This window comes from Salvia splendens, chromosome 1, assembly GCF_004379255.2.
Source record: "Salvia splendens isolate huo1 chromosome 1, SspV2, whole genome shotgun sequence".
Taxonomy (NCBI): domain Eukaryota; kingdom Viridiplantae; phylum Streptophyta; class Magnoliopsida; order Lamiales; family Lamiaceae; genus Salvia; species Salvia splendens.
In genome coordinates this window covers 4411206-4438292 of record NC_056032.1, presented here as the reverse complement: position 1 = coordinate 4438292, position 27087 = coordinate 4411206, and the positions used below count along the sequence as shown (strand labels likewise).

At 38.1% G+C, this 27087-nt stretch overlaps 4 protein-coding genes across 6 annotated transcripts; 2 read left to right on the top strand and 2 right to left on the bottom strand.

The window, feature by feature from the left end:
* The first annotated feature begins 12414 nt into the window (after positions 1-12414).
* On the top strand, positions 12415-15872 carry LOC121809217 (vesicle-associated protein 1-3-like). 2 transcript variants are annotated; one of them, XM_042209762.1, is made up of 7 exons: positions 12424-12685; positions 12975-13045; positions 13145-13226; positions 13311-13426; positions 13511-13672; positions 14467-14544; positions 15433-15872. In XM_042209762.1, the coding sequence occupies exons 1-7, from the start codon at positions 12634-12636 to the stop codon at positions 15553-15555; spliced, it is 684 nt and encodes a 227-aa protein (XP_042065696.1). In that variant the 5' UTR covers positions 12424-12633; the 3' UTR covers positions 15556-15872. The 2 variants fall into 2 exon arrangements, with proteins under 2 accessions (XP_042065693.1, XP_042065696.1); XM_042209759.1 differs by having other exon boundaries at positions 12415-12685; positions 13145-13426.
* A 960-nt stretch (positions 15873-16832) lies between these two features.
* Positions 16833-17411, top strand: LOC121809232 (putative lipid-binding protein At4g00165). The gene has a single exon (XM_042209767.1). It carries the CDS (start codon positions 16879-16881, stop codon positions 17275-17277), a length of 399 nt encoding a protein of 132 aa, XP_042065701.1. The 5' UTR covers positions 16833-16878; the 3' UTR covers positions 17278-17411.
* Positions 17412-17520: 109 nt separating this feature from the next.
* Positions 17521-18336, bottom strand: LOC121809238 (spindle and kinetochore-associated protein 1 homolog). The gene is made up of 4 exons (XM_042209772.1): positions 18218-18336; positions 18003-18108; positions 17886-17915; positions 17521-17743 (listed from the first exon to the last, which is right to left on the bottom strand). The coding sequence occupies exons 1-4, from the start codon at positions 18316-18318 to the stop codon at positions 17669-17671; spliced, it is 312 nt and encodes a 103-aa protein (XP_042065706.1). The 5' UTR covers positions 18319-18336; the 3' UTR covers positions 17521-17668.
* Positions 18337-22130: 3794 nt separating this feature from the next.
* On the bottom strand, positions 22131-25898 carry LOC121809200 (VIN3-like protein 1). Of its 2 annotated transcripts, XM_042209748.1 has the most exons (5): positions 25766-25898; positions 24400-25003; positions 23760-24064; positions 22577-23677; positions 22131-22494 (listed from the first exon to the last, which is right to left on the bottom strand). In XM_042209748.1, exons 2-5 carry the CDS (start codon positions 24858-24860, stop codon positions 22481-22483), a joined length of 1881 nt encoding a protein of 626 aa, XP_042065682.1. In that variant the 5' UTR covers positions 24861-25003; positions 25766-25898; the 3' UTR covers positions 22131-22480. The 2 variants fall into 2 exon arrangements, with proteins under 2 accessions (XP_042065682.1, XP_042065676.1); XM_042209742.1 differs by lacking the exon at positions 22131-22494 and having other exon boundaries at positions 22560-23677.
* Between the last annotated feature and the right edge of the window lie 1189 nt (positions 25899-27087).

Sequence of the window (27087 nt, the reverse complement as noted above, 5' to 3'; positions counted from 1 at the left end):
TAATTTTGCATTACCATGTGATATCGGGGTATGATTCTCAAATATAAACTTCTTAGTTGTCAATAAGGTACATAATAGATTAATTATAGAATCAAATACTAGCAAATATGATTATTTTTAATTTTAATAGCTATATTTTATTTATATCATGTAAATGGCTCTTACGTCTTCTACGTAATCACCTTTTGTCCCTACAAGATTGTCTGTTTTTTCTCGCACGTGTAAGTAAGGTACGTAGTGGAGTAGAAATTTATAGTGGATGGAACATTTTTTTTAGTCCACGAACTTTATCAAAGTATCATTTAAGGTCCACCAACTAGGAGTTAATATCATTTGAAGTACTTTTTACTATTTCTAAATTTTTTTGGACGAAAATACCCTCAATACCTTAAAGGGTGTATATTTTTAATAAATTTATCATATACTTATATTTTTTTTAATAAATATCTTTACAATATATTTTTGACAAATTTTCTAAATATAATTTGACCTTTAATATTATCATTTAATTTTGTGACATGCAAGAAAAGATCTTTATTCAATTTTTTATTATTAAAAAAAATGTTCTTTATTCAATTTTAAAAAAATTAATATAAAAAATTGAAGGAGAAATTTTACTTGCATGTCACAAAATTAAGTGATAATATTTAAGGTCAAATTATATTTAGAAAATTTGTCAAAAATATATTGTAAAGATATTTATAAAAAATGTGAGTATATAATAAATTTATTAAAAATATATACACTTTAAGGTATTGAGGGTATTTGCGTCCAAAAAAACTTGGAAATAGTTAAAAGTACTTCAAATGATATTAATCTATAGTTGGTGGACCTCAAATGATATTTTCAATGTTCACGGATCTAAAATGATACTTTGGCAAAGTTCGTGGATCCAAAAAGATGTTCCCTCTTTATAGTAAGTTAAAACCAAATCTAAACAAAAATAATCTTGCAATGTGCTTATACTATATTATTGTCATGAGTAGCTAATACTATATACTAGTATTATATTGTTACTCTTCATAGCATTAAATATCATGAGTATGTTATAGAAGAGGAAGATTATGATTAGTCTTCCATTGCTCTAAAAAGGATGAAAAAGAATTACTATTAATTTCTCTATGATGCATGGAAGCAACTGAATTGAGACAAAGCAAAGTATATTTGCGTACAAAAATTACTTTTTATAGTATACTACATGTATATACGTCAAATAAATTAATATGCAAACAAACATCTGTTTTTTTGGCAATTCAACAAATATCTGTGTTTTGCATCTAGGTATTTACATTAATTGTCGTTGGTCCCAAGTCTATAAGATGTCTGTTTGTTTGTTAATTAGTAGAAGGTGGCTCTAGGTATCTTGGGCATGTAACAAATTTAGAGTGTTACATTATTGCTATTTGATAGATTAAATAATTAATGAATTAATACGGAGTGTATCGGAATGACAACATTGAACATGTTTCTCTAAGATTATAGCAGTATAAATTAAACAATCTATAGGCTTAATTACTTGTAAGATTTAACCGTGTCTAAAGCTTATTAGAATCAGTCAAAGTGTTTGTATAATTAAGCTAATAAGCTAAAATAGAAAATAATAATTAGATTGAGAAAATTGAGTATAAACGGAATTAGAAGGTTATATGTTGAAAAACAACAAATTATTAGTACTACTTTTTATGTTCGGTTATTTCTTATATAACCATGAAGAAAATAAAATAAATTTATAATTAATAAAACTATAGCTTATAAGCTTCACGCGAAAATAATCTTAATCATCTTATATAATAATCTTAAATTGAGGTGTACGTGACTTGGCTTCGATTACTGCAAAATTATTTGTAGTTATAGATCGAAAATAATATGGTAGCCCAATCATTATCAAAATAAATGCTATACAAAATGTCAAAACGTGTAATAAAAAGGTTAAGTTCACGTCCCTAAACCCTAAACGAAATTCAATTTAGCGGTTATAACTAACTGTTTCATTGTTGTGAAAAGCTTCTACAATGATTTTATTCAATCACATGTGACTTAAGTAGATGTCATTAATAGCACATACTCCCTCCATTATTAAAAAATAGACAAACTAAATAACATGAGTTTTAATGTCCAATTGTTAAAGTAAGAGAGATAATTGTTAAAGTAAGAGAGATATAGTAAAAAAGATTATTATGATGAATGCACAATGGCTTTTGCAAGATTCATTTTGGTCATCATTTTTATATAGATCAATATACTGCAAAAATCAATATACTGTTCCAAACGTTTTAATGCACATACTCCCTCCATTATTATTTGTTGAAAACTTTTCATATATACACTTAGTCTAATTTTAGAGTACGATCCAAAATGGTAAAACTAGTCTATTTTTTTATGACTTAGGGAGTATATTTCTCAATATTATGTCTAAATTTGATACGAGTATTTCCCCAACAGCCGTGCCGAAGCCATCACCACTACCTCCGGAGCCACAGCAGCGGGAGTTTGATACCTCCAAGACCGAAGAGAGCCACGAAGAAGCCGGACAAGTACGAAGACTATGTCTCCTATTAATTGTTTCATAATTTTACATGTTTTGTTTTTGAAGTTTATTACTATTATTTTTGTGCCGAACAATTTTATTTTATTAATTGGGTCGAGCGGATTATAAGCTCATTTTCGGGTTTTCTTTGTTGATTATTTCCCGAATCGTAGGTTGAATCAATCCTAGGGTCCATAGATATAAAAGGAAGATAATGTTATTTTGGAGAGCAATCAATGGAATAACATATTCTCTAGTACTCTTTGTTCGTGTTTATTTTCTTCTGCAAAGTATTGTTCTTGGGTGTGATCGCCGGGGCGAGCCTGCAACTGCCGTGATTTTCTCAGCCAACGCTCTACTCGACACCGGCAAACTGTTAGGGGAAGAATTCTCTTAACATACTTTTAGTGTAAAAATATTTTTTAATTATATTTTAGTATATTTCAAATTTTTACGTGTGCAAGAAACACCCAACATTGTACAAAATCCTGCAATGATTCTGTATAATCTACAATTAATACTCGTGGGAAAGACACATTGGTTATTTACATTGAAACAATTTGATTAGTTCTACATACTACAGTAATTAATGTAGCACCCCCAAATAAAATGAATATATGGAGTAAGTATGTCATTAAATTACTCGTACAACTTATGTCATTGATGGTTGGGCGAATTTTTGATGGTGATGAATGCTGGAAAATACAGATCACGACACAGAGATTTACGTGGTTCGATTTACTGAGGTAAATCTACGTCCACGGGAAGAAAAGAGGGCAGAGTTGTATTGCTTGATCTGTTTTCTACAGCTTACAATACAGACTTGCTATTTGATATTTTATCTCTAGAGAACTCAACCTTTAGAACTTAACCCTTTTCTATCTGATCTAAGTTCTATTTATACATTGAACTAAGATCGTGGCTTGCATCACCACTAATGATGGTTGTGGATGTCGTGGAGGTCATGGAGATCCTGCATGGGTCCACTACCTCTTTGTTTGGTCCGCTTATCCCGCATGAGATCCTGCATGATTTGACACCACTAAATAGATCGTGTAGTGGTCATGAGATCCTGCATGGGTCCACTATCTCCCAGTTCGGTCGAATACTGAGACCGAACTGCTGAACTATTGCCGAGCAGCTTTTGCCGATCTGAGAGTAGAGCTTGATTGGTCGGCTTTTACCGAGCTGTAGGCTGGGGCCGAACTCTTTGGTAATGCCGAACTGATTGGTCGGCTTTTACCGAGCTGTAGGCTGGGGCCGAACTCTTTGGTAATGCCGAACTGATACTCTTCCTTGGGCTTTGGGCTGATGGGCTGTCACTGCTATTGGGCTTGTTTAGTCCGTACTCCATCACTACCCCCCCCGAAAAGCGAAGTGAATCACTTCGGCGAAGCGAGTCACTTCGGCATTCTGGATAAAGGTACGGGGGAGGCTGACGTTAGAGGACGTGCCTTGCGCGTGACTGCATTAAATGCGACAGTAAAATCCGGCCGTTGAATCCTGAAAAGGTGGGATTCGAAACGGTGCGATGATTTTGAAATCTTCTCCGAATCTGATAAATACGTCTTTTCTTCATCAGTTGAACACTTTTGCTATTGCTTCTTCTGCATTCTCTCTCTTTTGCGAAAAAATTTCCTTCTGCTTTCAAGAATTTTTTCAGAATTTCTTCAGACTTTCGAAGAGTAAGAACTATGTCTTCTTCTTCTTCTTCTGAGTCAGGTAGCGGTGGGAAAAGGGGCAAGGGGTCTTCTAGCCGGAAAGAGTCCGGGGAGAAGACTGTAGAATACTTTCACAGGGTCTTGAGTAAGGACACCGTGATATCTCTACACGAAAAATATCTTCTTCCCGGGGGGAAGGCGGTGGTTCCCGACGATGATCATAGGGCTAACGACCCGCCGGAGGGTTATGCCACCGTTTACGAAGCCTGCTTAGAATGCGGGCTTCGTTTCCCTCTTCCCCCACCTTTTGTAGAGCTTCTTGATTTTTTTCAACTCCCTTTAGGTCAGGTGACTCCGAATTCTTGGAGGCACTTGTCGGCTTTTGCTGCCGAACTCCGTAGGCTAGATAAGGATCTGTCTCTGCGGGCAATCCTTAATTTTTTCCAGTTTAAAAGGAAGGGATCTTGGTTTTACTTGATCCCCTTACAGCCTTTTAGGGCCTTCTGCAAAACCAAGTGGCCGAAATGGCAAAACCGTTTCTTTTTTTATAATAGGACTTCGGCTCCGGGCTTTCCTTGGAGAGGGCCGAAGTCCGTGATTCCCCATCCTCGGTTAGAACCGTTGGCCGAGCTCGAGGGCGAGCTCAATAAGATTCCTATGATTAGGAAACAATACTCGGAAACTGAGCTCGTCAAGGGCGACCTCGTGTTCAATATCTCGTCTTCGGACGAAGAGACTGAGGGTGAGGATTTCTTTTTTATGCCTTACTGCTTTAGCGGCGAAAACTAACCTTGTTTCCTTGTTTTTCGGTAGTGAACATATTGAATAAGCTGAGCCGCAAATCTTCGGAGTCCAAGGAGCCGGAGAGGCCGAAAATCACCAGCTCGGCGTCTGATGCCGAGAGGACTCCGAAGAGGCAAAAAACTTCTTCGGATCCGAAGAAGCCGGAGTCGACTTCGGCAAAGGGGAAGGGGAAGGCCCAGAAGCCCCCAAGAGCGTCGGAGAGAGACATCGTCATGGGGCCCCCTTCGGAAAATGTCTGTGAGCCTTTTGCATGGCCCACAGACTTCGCCGAGGTGAATTGTCTTCTTGATTCTTTGGCTTTGCTTCTTTCCTGTATTTTTGGTGCCCTCTGTTGACTTTTTTCTTTATCCATTTTCAGAGGAACGATATGCTCTCCAAGCTCGTCGCCGTCGAACTCTCCAAAGCGTCCAATGACTATGCTGAGATGCAGAGGAAGTTGGCGGCTGCTTGTCACCGGGCCGAGCAGGCTGAGGCAAACTTTGAGAAAGCCAGAGCTGCTAGGATTTCGGCCCAGGATGAAGCTCAGTTTGCCAAAAACCAGCTCGTCATCCAGCGAGAGCAGACGAAACGGAGGGATGCTGCCGCCGTGGTTGCCCAAGGAGAGGCTCTCCGTGCTTTCGCGGAGAAACTCTTTCTGAGCAACCAATTTTCAGCCTTTGTCGGTGATCTGCTGAAACTGATGACCGATAAAGCCGAGCAGGGTCCCGAAGTCATCCTGCCGCTGTATGGCCGGGAGATAGCAGCTCGGCTCCAGAGTCTGCCGGTGCTTGAGGAGCTTGCTTCGTCCTCGGTCCTGCTTTCTGCGGACCAAGTTCGTAGTTGCCGAGCTGACCGCGATGAGAATATGGAGGCTATCTTTGCCTCCATAGGGTCAGTTTCACCCGCTCCAATTTTCCACGGAGAGGGTGAGACCGAGCAGCTTGAGCAGCTGGTCGGTGATGAGCAGGCCGAGCAGGAGGCGCAGCAGATCGGCTATGGGGGCGCCGAGCAGGCTGGGGGGAGCAAGGAGGCCGAGGCTGAGGCTGAGGCAGACAAGGAGAAGGAAGCTGAACCTCACCGAGGAGCCGGAGACGAAGCTGGCGGAGTATGATTTCGTCTCCCTTCTCCTAGTTTAGTTTCTTCCTTCTTGTAAGATGGCCTTGAAGCCCTCCTTGTGTAAAAATTTTTTTCCTTATGTATGAAAAAATTCTTCTGTCTACCCTTGTGTCTTCGTATAGCTTTTCGTACTCTCTTACTCCTGTTGTGGTTTACTACCTGCTCGGTAAGCTGAAATGCCGAACTGACGTAGCTGCTTTGTATTCTTAACTCTCAAGGAGCTGGAGGTACTTCACTGGAAGCGGCTGTACTCTTCGGCTTTAGACGAAGCTGAGAAAAGAGCTATAGCTGACCAGATGAAGAATGACGAACTCTTGGCTCGTTCAATGAAGCTGGAGGCCGATAATAAGGACTTAGAGTCCGAAAAGAAGGATCTGGAGGCCGAGCTGAACACTGCCGTCGCTGAGAGGATTGCGTATGAGGATTTCATCTGCAGGCGTGGGGGAATGACCATCTCTGAAGTTCAGGAACGAGTTGACGAACTGTGGGAGGAATATCATGTACTCCGGAGGAACAATGCGCTGGAGAGCTCGGCTTGCCAACAAGTCGTGAAATCATTGCGGCGCTGGGCTTCTCGGTACGACATAGTTCTTTCCCGGCGTCCCTCAATTGAGAGATTCCTCAGGCATTTCCCGCCAACAGATGCTAGTACTCCAGCTCAAACCTCTGATTCACTTGCTCAAAACCCTACTCCAAGTCAGCAACGAACTCAGGGACAACCAGAGACGTCAAGTCGAGGACGGACTGAAGTTCGCAGAGGAGCTGTGGTTATGAGTGAGCAAGATCGGCAAATGCTTCGTGAAGAGACTCTTCGCCGCCGAGGTGCTAGGGCTTCCCGGGCTCAGAGAAGAGGTGGCAGGTCGATTAGAGCATCTCGTCGACCTGCTTATTCTGCAGCTGCCTGGAACGCCCGAACTCAGCTTCACGAGGATTTTGTGAATAGATGGCTCAACTTTAGCAACCCTGGACAGTAGAATAGTCCTTTGTAATAGCGTAACGCCATCTCGTAGGGTAGCGGAGTTGTGTGCCGAACAAGATTTGAAAAATGAAATTTTGTTTTCGCTTCTAACACTGTGTATTTACAGCTTAGCGAAAAAATTTCATCGTACTTGTCCTCGGTCTTATGAAGTAAACTTCTTTGACCGGACTTGGTCCTTGGTCTTATGAAATAAACTTCTTTGACCGGACTCGTCTTTGGTCTGATGAAATAAACATCTTTGACCGGACTCGTCTTTGGTCTGATGAAATAAATTTCTTTGACCGGACTAAGCTTGTGTCTTAATTTGGCGAGTTTTATCGCTTGTATCAGACTTTCCCTTGTCCTAATTCGGCGAGTTTTATCGCGTGGATCGGACTTTCCCTTGTCCTAATTCGGCGAGTTTTATCGCGTGGATCGGACTTTCCCTTTGTTGCAGTTCGTTTCAGACGAACTGCTTGTTTTTTAAGCCGAATTGTGGTCTTGTATCTTCTTCAGAAGCTTGGACTCACAATCGTTGGCTTATTGTTGCAGTTCGTTTCAGACGAACTGCTTGTTTCTTAAGCCGAATTGTGGTCTTGTATCCTCTTTAGAAGCTTGGACTCACAATCGTTGGCTTATATATGTTCTAAAAAGGGGATCAGCCTTTGAAGAACAAGATACCTCAGTAACATTTGTAAGAGACGACACGCACATAGACAAAACACACCTAGACAAATAAAAAGCACATAGAGACAAAAACGCACATAGCCCTAGGACCGAACTAGACACAAGACTGACTGACCGGACTGTCTCTTACAAATGGAACTTTTTGAGGTTGGAAACGTACCATGTTCGGGGTACTTGTGCTCCTGACACGTGAGTCAATTTATAAGACCCTTTGCCGAGGACTTCTGACACCCGATATGGACCTTCCCATGTGGGTTCGAGCTTGCCCAGCTTTTCTGCTCGGCTTACTTCGTTGTTTCTCAAGACGAGATCTCCCACTTGATATTGCAGCTTTTTCACCCTTTGGTTATAATACCGGGCTACTTGCTCCTTGTACTTGGCTGCTTTTATGCAGGCCAATTCTCCTCTTTCTTCGGCCAGATCTAGTTCGGCTCTCAGTCCGTCATCATTCATTTCTGAGGAGAAATTTAGAGTTCGGGGACTGGGTATGCCGATCTCAACCGGAATCACGGCTTTAGTGCCGTACACCATGGAGTTCGGCTCCGGTGTGACTTCGGTCATTTCCCCTGCCTCTGACTCCGGCTGTTTTGATTGCTATGCTTGATGGTGCCGATCTGATTGCTCGGCACTTTTAAGCGCAATCTGCAGTCTTGCTCTTTTTTGATCACCTCGGATGACCGCTATCCCTCCTTTAGTGGGGAAGGAGTTCGGCGAGGAAGCCTCTGATCGCTATGATCGGGCTTCTTTTTGTCTTCTCTAGATGAGCTGTCTAAAGACCGTTTTCGACGGTCTGCCTCATCGGCACGAGAAAACTGGTCCGCAATGTCCCACATCTCTTGAGCTGTTTGCGGACTGCATTCCACGAGCTTTCTGTAGAGAGCTCCGGGCAGGATTCCATTTTGGAATGCCGAAATGACAAGTAGATCATTGAGATCATCTACTTGTAGGCATTCCTTGTGGAATCTCGTCATAAAGTCGCTAATCTTTTCGTCACGACCTTGACGTATAGAAAGCAGCTGAGCCGAAGTGCTTCGGGCTTCCGCTTTCTGAAAGAACCTCCTGTGGAAAGCATCCATTAGATCTCGGTAAGATCTAATGCTGCCTTGGGGGAGGCTATCGAACCACCTTCTCGCGTTCCCGATAAGCAGCTCGGGGAACAGCTTGCACATATGGACCTCATTGAGACCCTGGTTCGCCATATTATACTGATAGCGTCCCTGGAAGTCATGAGGATCCACCAACCCGTCATAAGTCATCGACGGAGTTCGGTAGTTCTGTGGAAGGGGAGTTCGGGTGATATCGTCCGAGAACGGAGTCTTCAATGCTCCGTACATGGCGAACCCGACATCTCTTCGGTATGGAGGAGATGGAGTTCTCCTGTGATTCCGGTACCGAGGAGGAACAGGAACATGTCGGGGTTGAGGATTCTTCTTCCTGGAAGACACGGCACTACTGCGGTAGTGACTTTCATGTCTGGATGAGGAAGGAGAATCCACCGTTTTCGTCTTCGGCTCTTGGCTCTTTTGCAGGAAGGCTAAGAACTCATCCTGCTTCTCAGCCAAGAACAGCTTGACAGCCTCATTCAAATCAGGCTGCTGGGAAGACTCGGTGTGTGGACCTTTTGAGCGGCTTGTTCCTTCATCGTGAAAACTGGAAGTAGCTGTCTCCCGAGGCTGTTTTCCGGACCTGCGGGCTTGACTAGCTTCCTCATGGTTTTCACGAACGGTATTACGGGTAGTGTGTGATCTGGTATGCATTTTTTTGGGGTGGAAAAAGGGTCAAAAATTCGCTTTATCACAAATTTGGTTCTCTGTTTCCCACAGTCGGCGCCAGTGATGGTTGGGCGAATTTTTGATGGTGATGAATGCTGGAAAATACAGATCACGACACAGAGATTTACGTGGTTCGATTTACTGAGGTAAATCTACGTCCACGGGAAGAAAAGAGGGCAGAGTTGTATTGCTTGATCTGTTTTCTACAGCTTACAATACAGACTTGCTATTTGATATTTTATCTCTAGAGAACTCAACCTTTAGAACTTAACCCTTTTCTATCTGATCTAAGTTCTATTTATACATTGAACTAAGATCGTGGCTTGCATCACCACTAATGATGGTTGTGGATGTCGTGGAGGTCATGGAGATCCTGCATGGGTCCACTACCTCTTTGTTTGGTCCGCTTATCCCGCATGAGATCCTGCATGATTTGACACCACTAAATAGATCGTGTAGTGGTCATGAGATCCTGCATGGGTCCACTATCTCCCAGTTCGGTCGAATACTGAGACCGAACTGCTGAACTATTGCCGAGCAGCTTTTGCCGATCTGAGAGTAGAGCTTGATTGGTCGGCTTTTACCGAGCTGTAGGCTGGGGCCGAACTCTTTGGTAATGCCGAACTGATTGGTCGGCTTTTACCGAGCTGTAGGCTGGGGCCGAACTCTTTGGTAATGCCGAACTGATACTCTTCCTTGGGCTTTGGGCTGATGGGCTGTCACTGCTATTGGGCTTGTTTAGTCCGTACTCCATCAGTCATTAAATTACTCGTACAACTTATTTGAGTAGTTAGTTAATGGGCAATGAATACGGACATGCATATGCCTGCATTGAATTAAATGATTAGTTGGTTAGAACCGGACAACAAATCAATACTCCCTTAGTCCTGGAAAAAATATAAGAGTAAACTACACTAATAGTCCTTGATCTCGTCGAAAAATACACCAGTGGTCACTAAAAAATTTTTATATCATTTTTTGTACAATAAGACTAAAGTAACCATAGACACCACGAGTGTGAATATTTAAAGTTCGAGGGCATTTTGGACCTTTTTACTCTTCTTTTAATTTTTTTCATTTTTTCTTCCATCACCATTTTCTTTTATAAACCCAATTATACTTTCATTTAAATAATATTTGATGCTTTATGATTTCAAAATTTTAAATGAGAAACCATATGTTTAAATTATGCTTTATTTATTTTTAAAATTAAATATTATTTTTTATATAGATTAATCTATATATTTGCGAAGAAAATATTATATTTAATAGTAATATTTTGTAAATAGAAATATTAAAGTGAATTATAGAAAATTCTTTGTGGGATTTATTTTTACTTAAAAATTTTACTAATTTTTTTTTAATTTGAGAAGAAAAAATATTAAAGTGAATTATAGTAATTTTTATTTAAAAAATGTTACTTAAATATTTAAATGTTACTATACTTAAGAGAAAAATAAATATTTTAATTACGTTAACTAATTATGTTAATTAAAATATAGTATAGTGAAGAATATTTTTTTAAATGTAATAACTAAAATTTAAGTGAATTATATCTAACATATATTAAAGTGATCTTTTGCAAGTAACATTTTTTTACTAAAAATATTAAAGTGAACTATAGTAAATTTTTCATTATAAAGCTTAATCTATACATTATTCAATTTTCAGGGACGCAATAAATCATTTTAAAAAAAAATAAAATAAAAATCGAAAACGGTAATATTACCGTTTTTCGACCGTTTTCCTTTTTTTTTTTTTTCTTTCTTTTTTTACTCTATAAATACTCCTATTTCATCCTCATTACACACACAAGCACACATCTATTCTTCCCAAATCATCTCCATTTCCTCTCCAATTTTCATCTAACCTCTCCAATTTTCATCACAAAATGTCCCTCGACGGAAACGAGGGCTGCTCCGGTGGGACAACTTGGTATTCCGCCTCCACCGCCTCCCTCGGGAAATGATTCGCCGGCGGAGTAGTTTTTATAATTTCTATAAAATTGTATTTTAAATTATGTCTTTTTTATTTATTTTGCCACAAATTTAATTATGTATTTTTTATAGGATTTTAAGTTGTAATTTTATTTTATTTAATGAAGTGTGTTTTTATTAATTGAATTTGTTGGAAATAAAAATAAAAAATGAAATTGAATGAATAGTTAGGGGATGAGATGGTTAAGAGACGGATAAGAGATGGAGGGTTGCAGGTTCCGTCTCTTAGTTAAGAGATGGAGTGAAAAGTACGATGAGGCTCATGAATAGTTAAGAGATGAGACGGTTAAAAGTCTGATAAAAGACAGCGTTGCAGATGGCCTTATAACCAGAGTATTTATTTTCTTTTTTATGAAATTTTATTCTGCAAGAAAAAATATACGTACTATATCTTTATAATTTGGAACGCTACTTGCACTACTTTTTTTTTATTTTACAAATAGGTTGTCACGTTTTAAAATTAATACGCATAACTAATCAGACCATGGAGCCCAAACAATTTATCTTTAATATTGGAGTTTATTATATTAGGCTTCATCGGGCCTATCCCTAGTCACATGCTTTAGAAATAAATAAATTATGTTACCAAATTATCAATAATGCGAGTTAAATAAATTAATCTAGAATTATGATAGCTATCAAATTATGCCTCATATGCAGAAATAGTCATTGATAATAATCTATCAACAGCCAACGAGAATATTGATATCAAATTTAAAATAAGCTAGTATTATCTATCTATAAATATATAAAAGCCAAAGTTCTGGAGTAATACTTACTACTCAGTATAGTGCAACGAATTTCATGGTGAAATTTGTAGTAGTACAAAATAATCTTTAATTAAAAAAATGGATTTCAAAGAAATTCATCAGCTTCAATGATATTGAAAACAAATTAAAAATAGGAAAAAGAAAAAAAAACAGCAATAAAAACAAAAATAAAATAAAAGGTAATTCCCTTCTTTGAATCTTGATCTTGCAGAGGATCATATTTGACACAGAAGGGAATTTCTCGTTTTCTTATTTTTAGGGGAATTCTGAATTTGTTCCCCTTCACGATTTCGGAATTCTTAGAAATTGCGGTCGATTTCGCGTTAAAATTTCTGGATTCAGATAAAAAAATTTCGGAAAAGATGACAATGGGAGAGCTTCTCCGTATTCAGCCTTCAGAGCTAAAATTCCCATGTAAGCGAATTTCGATAATTCATCCATTTTGTTCGATTTTCGACGATGAATGGATAAATATAAAAACAGGAATCATGTGCTCACTTTATTGCTCTTTTGTTAGCTCTTTTAAGATGCTTTTTTGGGGGGTTCTTTACAGCGTAATTAATATTTTTAGGTTTTTGAGATTCTTTTGTGACTGTTCAAACCTTTTTCCGTTTCACATGAATCTTAGAAATTTGTTTTTTATAGCAAATGCTTGAACGTGCTTAGTTAATTTTGGTATGTGATTAATGCTTTGTGGATTCAGTTGAAGTGAGGAAGCAGAGTTCATGTGCTCTGCAGTTGGCTAATAGGACAGATCAGTATGTGGCGTTTAAGGTAATAATTCCTCAGAGATCATAGCTGAGTTAGTGTATATGCTTGTTTGAGGAGTAATGTGTGCAGTTTCCTGATTTTTATGCCATTTTAATGGTATAGGTTAAGACAACCAATCCAAAAAGGTATTCCGTTCGGCCGAATGTTGGTGTTGTTTTGCCCTGTTCTGTGTGCAATATCACAGGTGAAAAGCCCTATGATCAATCTAAACATTCTCTTATTTTATTGTCTTTAATTGTTTTCTTCTTTTGTGGTTTTGTGTTTTTAGTTACTATGCAAGCACATAAGGAGGCTCCCCCTGATATGCAATGTAGGGATAAGTTTCTAGTTCAGAGCGTTATTGTTCCGAATGGCACAACAACTAAGGATATAAACCAGGAAATGGTTGGTTAAGTTTGATGTATACTGGTATTGCGTAAACAAATTTTGAGCTAATGTGTGCATTAATTTCGTCAATTTTTTCCGTAGTTCAACAGGGAGGGTGAAAAGTTTGTCGATGAGTTCAGATTAAGGGTCATTTTCATTCCTGCAAACCCTCCCTCCCCAGTACCCGAAGAAGATGAAGAATTGAGTTCACCTGGAACATCTTCAGCTGAGGATGAAATAAAAAATTCTTCATTGTCTGAACCTGTAAGTGTAGTCAACTGTTAATATGTTTCATCTTCTTTTATTAGCCAGATCGTTTAAGCAATCAATGAGAAATGCATCATTTTGGTGATTGGTCGTTCCCTGTCAGGCATATTAGAAAGAACCTTCTAATTTTACATTCCATATTATAAATTCTGAAGTTTATGATAACTAAACAAGTCGGTTTTCTTTTAGAACTGCTATTGCATCATCATGTCTCTCGATCTTTATGTTATTCTCCTAGAGCAAGGAAGGATATGATGCAAAATATGTATACAATTGGTTTAGATTCACCAGTCAATCGTGTTGCACTGTGTAACTAGCTGAAAATTTTTAGCGAGAGATTAAGTCATTAGCAATCATGCATTTCCATGTCTTTCGTGAAGCTTGATCTGTAGTTAGCCTTGAAAGTTGAAACTTCTTAGTTCTTACTGCCTCATTCTTTATGTTTTTTCTAAAATAACTAATATGCAGATACATAGTAATTGAACAGGTATCTATATAATTATCTTATGCTGATGAGCTATATAATTAAAAGCTATGACCAAGGACAGTACTATGATTTTATTTAGAACTTAGGCCTGTGTAAGGACTCTAATTTATACTACTTGCTTTGTTTATCTGGGCCTTTTTTATTCGACCATCTTCTTTCAGTTGTTTTGTTTGTTGTCGTGATTTGTTTAGCTGATTTCTTCATATAAAATACAGACTAAAGTATAGTTACTTATTCAAACATGTCTAAGTTTTTCTTGTTATGTTACTAAGACTTCTGTTTGAAATGTAATTTTGATCTTCAGGAACGGTCTGCTGTCCTAAAGTTGAAAGACGAGAAAGCTTCTGTTAATATACAAAATGATAAGCTCCTCGGCGAATTGGTATGTTTTGGTTTCCATATAGTGCATTATTTGTATTCTTGTCTAATGACTCTCATCTCATCTTATGAGCACCTTCATAACTACACAAACCTCACCTGAGGCAATTTCAGTTTGACATACTTTCAGGAAATGTAGTTATTATGTACAAACATCAAGCTTATATCTTAATGAAGTGCAAAACAGTTATTGCCACTCAAAGGACAGGGTGATTTTGTCCAAGGATGGTTGGTTGCTGTAATTAGAAAAACCAGTAGGTCTTTGCATTTAGGCCTGACCTCAGCTATAGTTTCTTCTATCTCTTAGGAGAAATTTAAAAGCAAGGACCGTAATACAAGACATATAGTAACTCTCACCAATGCTGGTGTCATCGATCCGCTGCAAGGATATTTCACAAAGGGGTCTTTAAAACATTTGCAATATCACATGAAGTAAATTTAAAGATAAGAAAATTTGTTAAGAGTCAATTTCTTTTCGCTTAAATGTCCTTGTCTGTTTCCGAGAGTCTCGAGGAAGACTGCTATATTGAAAAACATATCCATAAGACAATTTTTAAGACATATTTCTAACATATTAATCTAGTCTCCGGGCTCCTCTACATGAAAATAAAATTTGTTTTTTTCTCTAACCAGTGATGCTTTGCTAATTTATTTCTGTTTGTTTCTAGACTCTGGATCTGCTTGCACTGACATAAACCTAAAAACATTCTAAACTGGATCTCAATTCAAGAATTTAGATGATTTTTTATCCTCCTGTCATTGACTGCTCTATTGACGCACGATTACTGTATCTCTAATCTGCTTCAACCTTCTTAATGCGCTACACACTGTGAGCTTTTCATATATGCGCCTGCTTTTCTATGTTAACATGCTTCATTGCATTGCTGGCCAGGAATCCATGAGGAAACAAACTGGACAAGGGAGATTTGGATCCGTTTTCATACTTATAGTTGGGCTAATTCTCGGAATATTGGTGGGATACTTTCTCAGGATACAAGTGCCTACACTGCAGTAAGGTTTGGTCTTTGTTCAGATGTCATACATTTGCTCACCGGAATCTCTTTCAGCCTTGTCCTTAGTAGAGACTTTAGGCTTATTATTTAATTTTTCGCAGGAAGATATTGGCTTTCTGTTATGTAGTACCAAATTTTGGTATCTGATTCTTTTAGAAAACATCGACATACAAAATGTCTTGGTTCATTCAGCCTGACCTTAATGAAATAGGTGAAGGTGACGTGCTTTTTTAAAGCCTAGAATTGTTGTGGCCTCTCAAAATCGTTGTGAATGTTGATAAAATTCATTTTGTAAAATTGCTGCAGTTTTTGTTAGATATAAACCTAGTTTTCTTCATATGAGCAAAAAACATAATATTACTCTAAAATCTAGTTGAAGAAAAACACTACGAGCATTTGATATGTGTAAAATTACTTAATTAAGTCATAAATTATTAACTAGAAAGAGAATTTGCTGAGTGGAATAAGCTACTGATAGAGAAAAAAAAGTGTGGACAGATGGATTTTGATGCCGTAGTAGAAAGTCGAATTGATACAAATTCTTTACATCACAACAATGCAAATATGACATACACAATTGGTGATCCATGTTGGGTTGAGGGTTGACTGACTCCACCATCGCACATAAGGATCGGGAAATTCTATTAAATTTTTCTTAGAGTTACAGTGCGGAAACTCATCTCTAACCCTTTGGGGTTCACTTCCATTCACCATCTACGGCTGTTGCACCATCTCTACCTTCTGACACTGACGATGACCTTCTTTACTATGTCCAGCCCAACAAATTTTAGTCGTTGCACACATAAGATCCATATCACCATTTATCAACGCCAAACCCTACCCAATTAAACCCATGTTTTCTGCCCTAATTTTCACCACAACTTTTGTTTGCAACTTAGGATCACATGTTGATGAATAATTTTTATGAGCTAGGTTATGAGATTTTCACTGATGAACAAGAAAGTAGGGCTTCTCGGCCATTAATGAACAACCGTGAAACGAAATACAATATTGGACGGTGACAAATCTCCATTGGATTGGATCCCACACGATAAGAAACTAACAAGAAAGCCAAAATCTTCACATGCAACATTTGCAATATAGGCCAAACCACCAACAGCTGCACATAAGGATGGGGTAGCCACTAGCATAAACATAGAGATCTTGCTTTGATTCATCAAGACCAACCATTAGATGAAACAAAATGAAATCCATGGCCAAGAATCAGCCACAAAAGTAAATAGCAAGTATTTGCTACAGTCCTATATATAACCCACCATCTGCATTATCCTAATAATACTCAGAAGCTCTTGAGCTAAGGAAAAATGGCAGGAGGTCTGAAACTGAAACCAGTTGCTGCTGCTATCATCATACTCAACATACTATTTTCCAACTGTGTTTCATTCTGTTGCGCGACATGCCCTCCGACCCCAAAACCAGTTCCGTTGCCGCCCTCCCCAACACCAGCTAAGTGCCCCAGAGACATCCTTAAGTTTGGTGTCTGTGGGGACTGGCTGGGGCTTCTCCACGAGGTTATCGGGACGGAGCCTAGCAGAGAGTGCTGCGCAGTCTTGGAGGGCATCGCTGATCTCGAAGCAGCATTGTGTCTGTGCACTGCAATCAAGGGGAATGTGTTAGGCCTTCTGAAATTTAAAGTGTCAGTTGCCATAAGTCTGGTGTTCAACTCCTGTGGGAAGAAGGTGCCAGAAGGCTTTTCCTGCTGACATGGATTGCACTCTCCTCCACCTGTTTCTTGATTGTACCTGCTTCTGATTTTCACTTTGATTTTGCTGTTTCTGTGTCAATGGCATGTCAGTTCCATTGCTTTTCATCTGTAAGTAATATCAATGAAGGAGCCTCTCTCTCTCTCCCTCACTCACAACACACACACACACACACACTCAATGAGAAAGAAATTTGTGAAACTTCAGGTTGATATAATGAATATAGGTAACTGCAACTGAGAAGCACAACTGTTGCAACTGTAAGATGAAAGAACTAAAACATAAAAAAAATCGTTAAGTAGAGAAGGCAGCTATAACTAAAGAATATAATGCCTCTCCTAATCCAACCAAGCAACATTGAGTCAACAATTGTTTGAAGATACATGTTTGGTCAAGGCCTCAACAGGATGATAACACGGTCATGACCAATTGGAGTTTCGGTTATCCGCCCGAGATGCCTAAGCACCTAGCAAGGTCAAAAAGGCAACGGAGAATTAGATCTCTTTCAACCATTTATTCATCACCAAAAAAAAAGAAAAAAAGTAGATAAATAAAAAAGTGTTATTGTAACATGCATATAAACCTGCATGAGACAAAAAAAAAGTTACCAGAGCCTTGTCCAAGTTGTTATCTGCCAGCTGCACGGTTTGAAAAAGTTAAAAAGAATACGGATTAGTTTAATTAAGGGAGTGTGAGATTTAGGCTACATGACAGGAAACACATACCTTTTTCCTCAGTGCTGTGATAAGGTGTGCATTTGCTTCAGCATAGTTTGCCATGTCACCAATTGCAGCATTCATTTTATCCAAAGTGAGCCTTTGCTTCATGTACCTACAAGTTGTTAAATCTTAGACCTACTAGCATGAAATGGGCAAATAAAAGGTTGAATCTGAGAATAGCCTTCAAGTGATTTTAAGTTCATTTATTAGAGTTCACTTACGGTGGCACTGAATTCAGTTCTTCGGCAGTAATATACCACATTGGAGCGGAAGCTCGACTGGAGTAGAAAGTGAATACATAAAATGCAAAAATTTCCTGCATACTATACTCAGAACTGCATATTTTATCACTAGATTTCACTAGTGAACAAAAGTTGTCATATTAGAATCTCAGGTTCTCTAAAAACTTTCAAGCACCGTCCAACTAAAACATTTGAAATAGAGACTTCTCCAAATTCATGGATGCCTTACTTTAGGTGCAGTAGGCTCCTCAAGCTTTAAAGGCTCAAATCTAAGATCTTGCACATGCTCTTCCTTTTGTGCCCTGAAACCAGAAGAAACAAACAGACTAAAATAGATTAAAGGTCACAATCTTATGAACCGTCAAAATTATACTATAGGATATAGAGATAATAACATTACCATTTATTATCATCCTGATTGAAGTTAGTAATTCTTTCAGGGATGCATGATGGAACACAAGCAGATATGCTCTCCAATTTCTTTTGTTGCTGCAGTGCTGCCTCTATTAAGTGGTGATAAATAAAAAATACACTTTGTAAATAAAATTAAGTTGTGGTATGAGTAGGTCTATAGAGAGAGGTATGTGATGGTAGGAATTGTGATTTGGCGTAAAAATGAAGGTAACGGTGAAGTAGTAAAGATGAGTTGAATTTGAAACACTAATATTGGTTAAAAAAATGTCATTTACATATTTTACTCTAGCTCCATTCCTATAGAAATGTTTACATATTTTACTCTAGCTCCATTCCTATTTTTTTATATTAATGTTATTTTGTTTATATATTTATGCTAATTGAGTATTAATATTTATGGATGTTATTAATACTATATAATTAAAATCAATTTAAGTTGTTCATTTTTTTATGTAATTTCAAAAAAAAAAATTACACTCCGTATTTGTTTTATAATAATTTATGAAATTAATTGCATAGTAACAATTTTTGATGTATTAAAATCGAAACAAATATACAGTAGTATAACATAAAAACAATGTTAATGTAAACTAAAGGTCGATGCGTAATATAAGTAGCTCGACAGAAAAACGAAAACATACATGAATAAAATATGAGCAACTAATTTTTAGGATGAAGATCATTAATGATCTTTGATGACCATATATTAATTAATATTTTTAGGATGAAGATCATTAATATTTATTTCAACTAATTTTATTTAGCTTATAACGTGATATATACATTATGGAAAATAAAAAGAAAGAGGCAAACTAACTGAAAGTGACAAAAGAACAAACCAATTCTCAGCATTTATTCCCTCTTATATATGAAGAACAAACCAAATGTCGATATAAATCAATTTGTGTTTTTTTTCCTTCTCCTAATTATTTAGATTCCTTCTAGTTGAGCATGAGTATACTTAATATTGTCGATATTCATCTAGCAATCTATAAAATGATAGTAACAATTCCCACATAATATACTACTCCATATTAAACCCAATCAAACTCTATATATATACTCCATAACATAAAGTCAAATTATATAGTATTAAAGGAATGCAAAATGCACACGAACTATCTGGTATACATACCTAGCTAGGCATGATGGTAATTTTTAGTATCCTTTCATTATATATATCAAAATTAAAATAGAGCGAACTAGTTGACTGATACATAGAGCACATATGATATCAAGATATATAGAGCACGTATAATCAAGATATATATTCGCCCTAACATTAACATACTCTAGCTAGCTAGGGCACTCAAAGTGTCGATCCACATTAATCTTTCCAAATATAAACGATGCAAAGACAAGATCTCAGTTGTGGACGGGAGGATGCGTTTTGGGCGGTAAATAGTCCACGTTAAATTCCGACACCGCTTCCCCTTTCTTCGGACGAGGCACCCTCCAATCCACTGTAGCTACCCCTTGATCAAGATCACGATAATCTGATTCATTCTCGACATTCGGATCATCTCTATTGGCATCATTAGGCATTAGAGGTGTAGAAACCCTAGCATCCGGATTCAACTTCTCATCACTTTCCTGTGATCATTTCCATCAATAACAAAGATCAATTCACTAGATTCATGAAAATCAAATCAAGCAAGCAATTTAACCAACCTTGTTGCTTGAGTAGTGGTGATCAGCAACGACCCCGAGAGCTCGAGCACTGGATGCATGGAAAGAAAACCCTAGAAGAAGTAGGAGTAGCAAAGAAAACACAATTGACATTTGAAGTAGTAGTACTTGTACCTAGCTAGCTAGGTTAGATTTCAGCAAGAAAAAGGGGGCAAAAAATGCATTCATGTGTAGTTAATTTCTCCTTCAAAATCTTCACCAACTAAGATTAAGGCCTCATTTCAGTTCTTCATGAACTATGATCAAAACTAGGAGAAAGAAAAAGTAAATGTAATACTCATAGTAGGATTATAGGAATAGTGATGAGATATATTTGAAGAGAAATATAGAGATGTAAAGAACAAGAGAAACACTAAAGCAAGAGCCTGTCTGATTTGTTCAAACCGAGGAAGCCTTATTTGCTTGTCTTTGTGTGGAAGGGCATGTGCATCACTCACCACCCTTTTCTTTTTAGCCTTGAAAATCTGCTATTTTTGTTGTAAGATTTGGGCAAAAAGTGGCAACCCTTTCCCAATTAAGACGCCCCCCAATGCCCCTTGGTGAATGGGATCAATTTATTAAGTACTATAATTTGTAGCAAGTCAAAGTTTTTATACATAAACACCAACGTCTTAAGAGAGAGGAGTGGAAGAAGAGACAGTTAAGCATGACTCATACAAACATTGTAGCTATTGCAAGGGACATAGCTATAGGTGAGTGCCTTAAACCGCTAATAACGGTCTAGCATGCCACGTGTTACTGATGCCCATGTGGCTTCACTTGTCAACTAGATGCAAACTTATGCTTAGGGACGAGAGGGTTATGGATAGCACAGCACGCCTTAATAGAGGCTGCGTTGTGGATGCGATCGCTGTAATGCAACCGTATAGTACATCATCAACTACTTCATTTCAAAACTTCCAAACTTGTGTATGATGTGACCATACCTCACTTTTAGAAAGTGTCTCATGTGTGCACATAGCTACTAATGCTAGTTGAGTTGTATTCCATTTCGGGTTATCCCAAATTACTAACTTGGGAAGGAGGTACGGAGGTAGTACTTAATTACTTAAATAAAAATAAATCACAAATTCCACCAACTTTTTTTCACCTAATTTCATTGACATTTCCTAAAATTCGGACAGAATCAAAGTAGGATATTTAATCTTGAGCGGGAGGGAGTAATAAATTGCCACCATATTGCAATAGTTGAAGCCCAATTGTGAGATTGTGAAACTGAGATAAGATCGATTTTGAATTTCTTCAACCGCCACCACAAGTTACAAATTTGATGCAATTTTACACACCTATACGGCTATACGAAACTAAAATCTGTCCATTTATTCTTTTATTGATCTAATTATGTTGTTGGATGGTATGTTAAGAGAAGGGAGCGACGGCGCGACAGTGGGGTGTACCGATGTTGCTATGGGATTTGTGACTTCATCCCACATTGTCATCCTAAACCCCTGCATCTCCACATACCTTGTCTCCTCTCTCTCTCTCTCTCTCTCACACACACACACACACACATTATCAGTTTGACATATAGTAGTAGTAAATGGTGGTGGTTGGTGGGGTTGAATATGTGTAAATCTATGTCGATGGTATGAATAAGACACAACTAAAAACACACAACACAAACATAATGTTGGAATTTAGACATATGTAGATGTTATTACATCTAAGACTAAGAGGTCATCATTCATCAACCTATATCCTACCATTTGCAGCAACTAAAGTTAAATCAGAGTTGATCAAGCATGGCCTTATCCATATAGGTAACAACACAACAGGCCTTTGGTACAAATAACAGAAAGGAAAGTGCATAAATAGCCTTTCAATTATATAAATAAAGAAAAGATAAGTGGAGTAATACAGCAGTCTGCATCAGATGATCCTACATTTAAATTTAGATAGAATTTAGATGGAATAAGCATAGGAGTCTACCAACAAAAATTATGCCTAGAATTAATGGAATCTACATTCACTAGTCAATAAGCAATCAGGAGGTGGCTTATCTACTGAAAAAAATCATCCCACAATGCGTGAGATTCTTCCTCAAACAATACGCAGTCAGTAAATGAATCAGGGATGCTGTTCTTATCTGTGCTAGCTTAATAGACGACCATCGGTACCAACAACTTGCTCCCACTTGACTCAGCATAAAACGCCTGTACACAAAAGCCAACATCGTGGTCAAGTTTAATCAATCACAAGTCTATATAGCCAACAAAGTTTAATGCCGAAACTCACTGCAGGAGCCATTTTGTGGCCTTTTGCTGGATATATCTGAGAATGAGTCGATCAACTGTCCTGCCAAACTACTCGGATCATCAATTAACGTCTGTATAAAGGTGTTCAACACTCTGCGCTCCTGCTCTGTGGATCTTAGACTGAACCACGTCAGCAGCTTCAATCTAAAATCCTTCTTAATATGCCCCTCGCATTCCAGCCAACGGATGATCTTTACACAGTATTCAAAGTTCTCATCCAAGCATAGGTCGTTCTGAACTTGGAAAGGGGATCCATTTGTCAGAGTGCTATCAGAATCCCGTGTCTCCCTATTGCCGTTATGTAGCATATTATGGCAACTAACCAACTTGGAATCAGTAGCTACTTCTCGACATTTTCTATGTATGCCGTGAGAGATAGCATCATCTGCCTCAACTGCTTGCCCTAAAGTGCACCCGTTTTCTTCTTCCCTAGATGATTCAACAGGAGGTGTGAACTCCTCATTCAGATCAGGCACAGAAGCAACATTCAAGTCAAGTTGACGTGCAACAGATGCCGGCTTGTCTTGCTGAGTTTCTTGCTTAACTATGCCATGATCATTACCACATTTATTGACATGTAAACCATAAAATGACTCCAAATAGCCTTGATGCTGCAGCCAAGCGAGCTTCAAGATTCTTCCAAGATCTCGGACCTTGAATCCTGAGTCTAGTTCTATTTCTTCAGTCCTGTGATTTTGTTTGGAACTAGAGCTTCCTGCATGTGATGCATCCACTTCAGGTCTTTCAGCACTAGAATATTGGTTCTTGTGAATAAGTTCTACACTCTTTGTAAAGCACTTAGTTTCAGAGTGCCCAAAGTCACCAGCTTCGGTATAAGATATGATACGGAACGAGTACTCCGTGCAAGGCTGCAAATTGGATATCCAGATCCTCCTCTGATCTCTTGGGAAGACAAAAACAGGCTCTTTAGAGTAAACCTCTTCTCTTTTCTTGCAATACCAGAGTTTGTAGCCCTTGATATCCTTGATTGTTGCAGTTGATAATTCAATCAACAAAAGTACTACTGAAGAACATGTCACCTCCTCAAATAGGAATTTGCAAGCTGCAGGAAGTGAACCCTCTGCCAAAGTGGGGAAGTAAAAGAATGTAAGCACTTGGCAACAGGATATCATAAAGGAACTACCAAGAGATTAAAGTATTACCCAAGATGGCTGCAGTAGATTTCGAGGCCATCAGTTTGTCAGCTTTTTCAACAGCAAGAGAGCAGAGCCTCTGCACCTCAGTAGCTACAGAGAGTCTACCAACAATACCCCGAGCCATTTTTGCTGAAACTCCATCGACTGGACCAACCTCTGTTTCTAATGTGGATTTTGCATCTCTAACAATATCGTGGAGCTCAGTGAATCTAGAAGTCCCATCCAGGAGCCTAAAACTCAAAAATATCCGATAGCATAGGATGTCAACACGACGAGCATCCTTAGCTATACTCAACTGCTTTTTCCAGCATCTGCCAAAATTAATACACAGTTAGAAAGCATAAGAGGTTCACCAAAAACTACAAATCTATGCTCACTCTTTTTGGTAGACATGTTCAACCCTTCAAATATAAAATTAGCAGGCAATCATCACATGAACATGAACATCAAAGAACTAAAAATGAAAATTCTGGTTGGAACATCAAGAACTTTAACTTACCCAATAAGTTTATATGTACTCATTTCTGGCTGCATACAAGACCACTCATTAAAGTACGACAGTAGAATTGGAAAACGGAAAACAAATGATGCCTGTGGAGGTCGGGCAAAGAAAAAATAATGCTAGAACTAGAAGCAAACAACTTACCCAAGTACCCCTGCAACTTTGCCACATGAAGCACAACAATAGCTTCCATCCAACTGCATCAATGGTCCCAGGTTAACAACCCCGACCTTACCATGTTGGAGGGCACATTCAATGTGGCATGACAAATCACATGAGTCTCCTAAACCAGAATCAGATACACACTCCAACCAAAGACTCGGATCCTTGTTGTCATCAAATAAATGGCATATGCAACAAGAGCACCTCCGGCAAAATGTGTCATCTATTGAAAGTGTGGCTCGACATGCAGAATTTTTGCAGGTCCACGAGTTAGATGATTTGAAATCAAGGCACTGGTCAGGACTTGGTGGAATTCGAACAGGGTTTTCCCCCTTCCTTGGTCTTTTTGATTGCTGAATATGATCCTTGGGACTAGAAGATACTCTCTTGAAATCATATGGCTTTGATGCTTTTCTACAAGCTTTCATCAGAGGTTCAGCCATGCTGCACTCTCTGAATCTGATAGCTGCTCAATGTAACAAGTTGTTCAGATAAGATAATCAGCAGACCAGATTTCAGGAACCCTCAAGTCTTTCTTCAAATCTTGAAGCATGCCCAAGGTGTCAATTTTCAGCAACTTGCTTGACTGCATGAAGATATTGAATTCCATCAGAATAATCAACTTAGAATGTGACTGAATAAACGACACTGACAGAACTCTAAGATCCATGATTCATACAAAAAGTGAGAAGAAAACAAGAGGTCGACAAACCAGAATAAATAGGGCAAAAACTTTTCCCAAGCACTTATATATGCATGCATGACTTCATCACTTATATTTCACACTATTTAGCAAGATAATGTTAATCATTCGCACGAAATCTAACACAGACTATGGTCAGTTTGATTTAGGAGAAGATTTAGATTAAGAGTTAAAACAAGTGCAACAAAACATCCAAAAAACTTGACCCCAGCAGTGTTTGCCCTCTCCAACAAAAAACTCTACCAAATAATCTTTCAGCTATACATAACAGCTGGCTCACGTGTTCTCAAGAGATAAGGCTCACAAACAGTAATTCAAATTTCGAGCACTCCAAAAATTTATTCTTGGAAATAAAATCACAGCATTTTCCGGTTGAATTTATGCCCAAACTCTATCTGATCGCATGCCCCAAATCATCTATTCAATTACATAAAAACTTAAATAAAAAATAACAACTAAAGCAACGGAAATCAGATTAAACCAGCTCAAAATCTGTCTAGAGAGAGGGGGATCGAAAAGAGAAATGCAGCTTAAATTCAAGCTCAAGCGGCAAAAACATACGAATGAAGGCATAAATAAGCTTAATTTCAGCAATATTAAAAGCAAGAACCCTAAGAAATTGAATCAATTTGAGAGAAATTTGACCTCGAGCAATAATCAGCTCATAACTGGGCGAGGGGATCTCGCCTAAAACTGCCGTGACGCCAAAATACCTCCAAATTACAGGTCAGAAACGACGGCCATGTTCGATCGAGGACGCGCAAAAGGCTCAATTTTTAGGAAGAATTTTCCAGCATGTGTATTTATGGTCATTGCGTGAAAGATAAAGATGGGCCACAGTAGCTGCAACTTTTCATCGGGTCGGGTTAACATTTGAGTCCATGACTCGTTTCCTAAATTTTTTGTGTCCAGCCCATCAATTAATTATGTTAATCGTGTGTTTGGTACACATGTCAATATATTAATCAATGGCGGCTTTTGGGGGCGAGAGGGGCCGTGCGACTAATTTCTCCTTATTCGGACGTAAAATTCCCATATTTGCCTCCTCTATTTGTCTTCGCTGATGCCCCGAAGATCGAAAAAATAGTTATGTCTAACCAAAACTAAGCTAGTACTATATATTCCGCCTCCTCTGTTTTCGAATCCTGGATTCGCCATTGATTTTAATGAATGAGTCGTGTTATTTTATAGTTTGGCGAAGCATGTGTTGTTTAGAAAATTAACTCTCCATTTTGGTGGACCACACTAACTGTTTGGAAAGTCAGATTACTTACCTATTGAAATTACTGATTTTCCTTTTTCTCACTTCTATTTTACGTATACAAAATTTAACATGGTAATAAAGAAATAGTGACTTTTTAGTTTAACTGAAATGTATTAATATAATACTTGTGCCTTTGGTACGACCCATGATTTGTAGCTTTGAGCCTTTGGTGGTTGGGCCATGGCCCAGACTGCAGCACACATATTATATTAATAAACAAATTTATAAATCATTGAAATATCACTAACAGATAATATAAAAATTTATATATATATACATATTGTATGACCCAATGCAATAATAAAAAAAATATATAGTATAAAAGAATAAGCCTTGTTAAACATACCAAAATCACTAAGATAGTGCATACCAGATAATGGCCTTTTCCAGAATTTTAAATAGCTAATGTTGCTTATAATGGCATTTGGTAGAAATGTTATGTGGCTTAATCCATCGTTTGGTAGCCATTATTCATTATACTGGATAATTATATTAAATACTGTCATGACATATATGCCCTCACTTTTTCAAGAGAAATGACTCCCTTACCCTCCGTCGTCCTTGCTCCCCTGTGATAGTATTGAATAGCAATGGATGTGTATGTGTATGTATGCATATATCAAACGCAAATGTGTATCCAACCACAATCTCTTACGCAATATTTAATGTGATTGTGGTGGCTATCCATAAAATTTATATCATA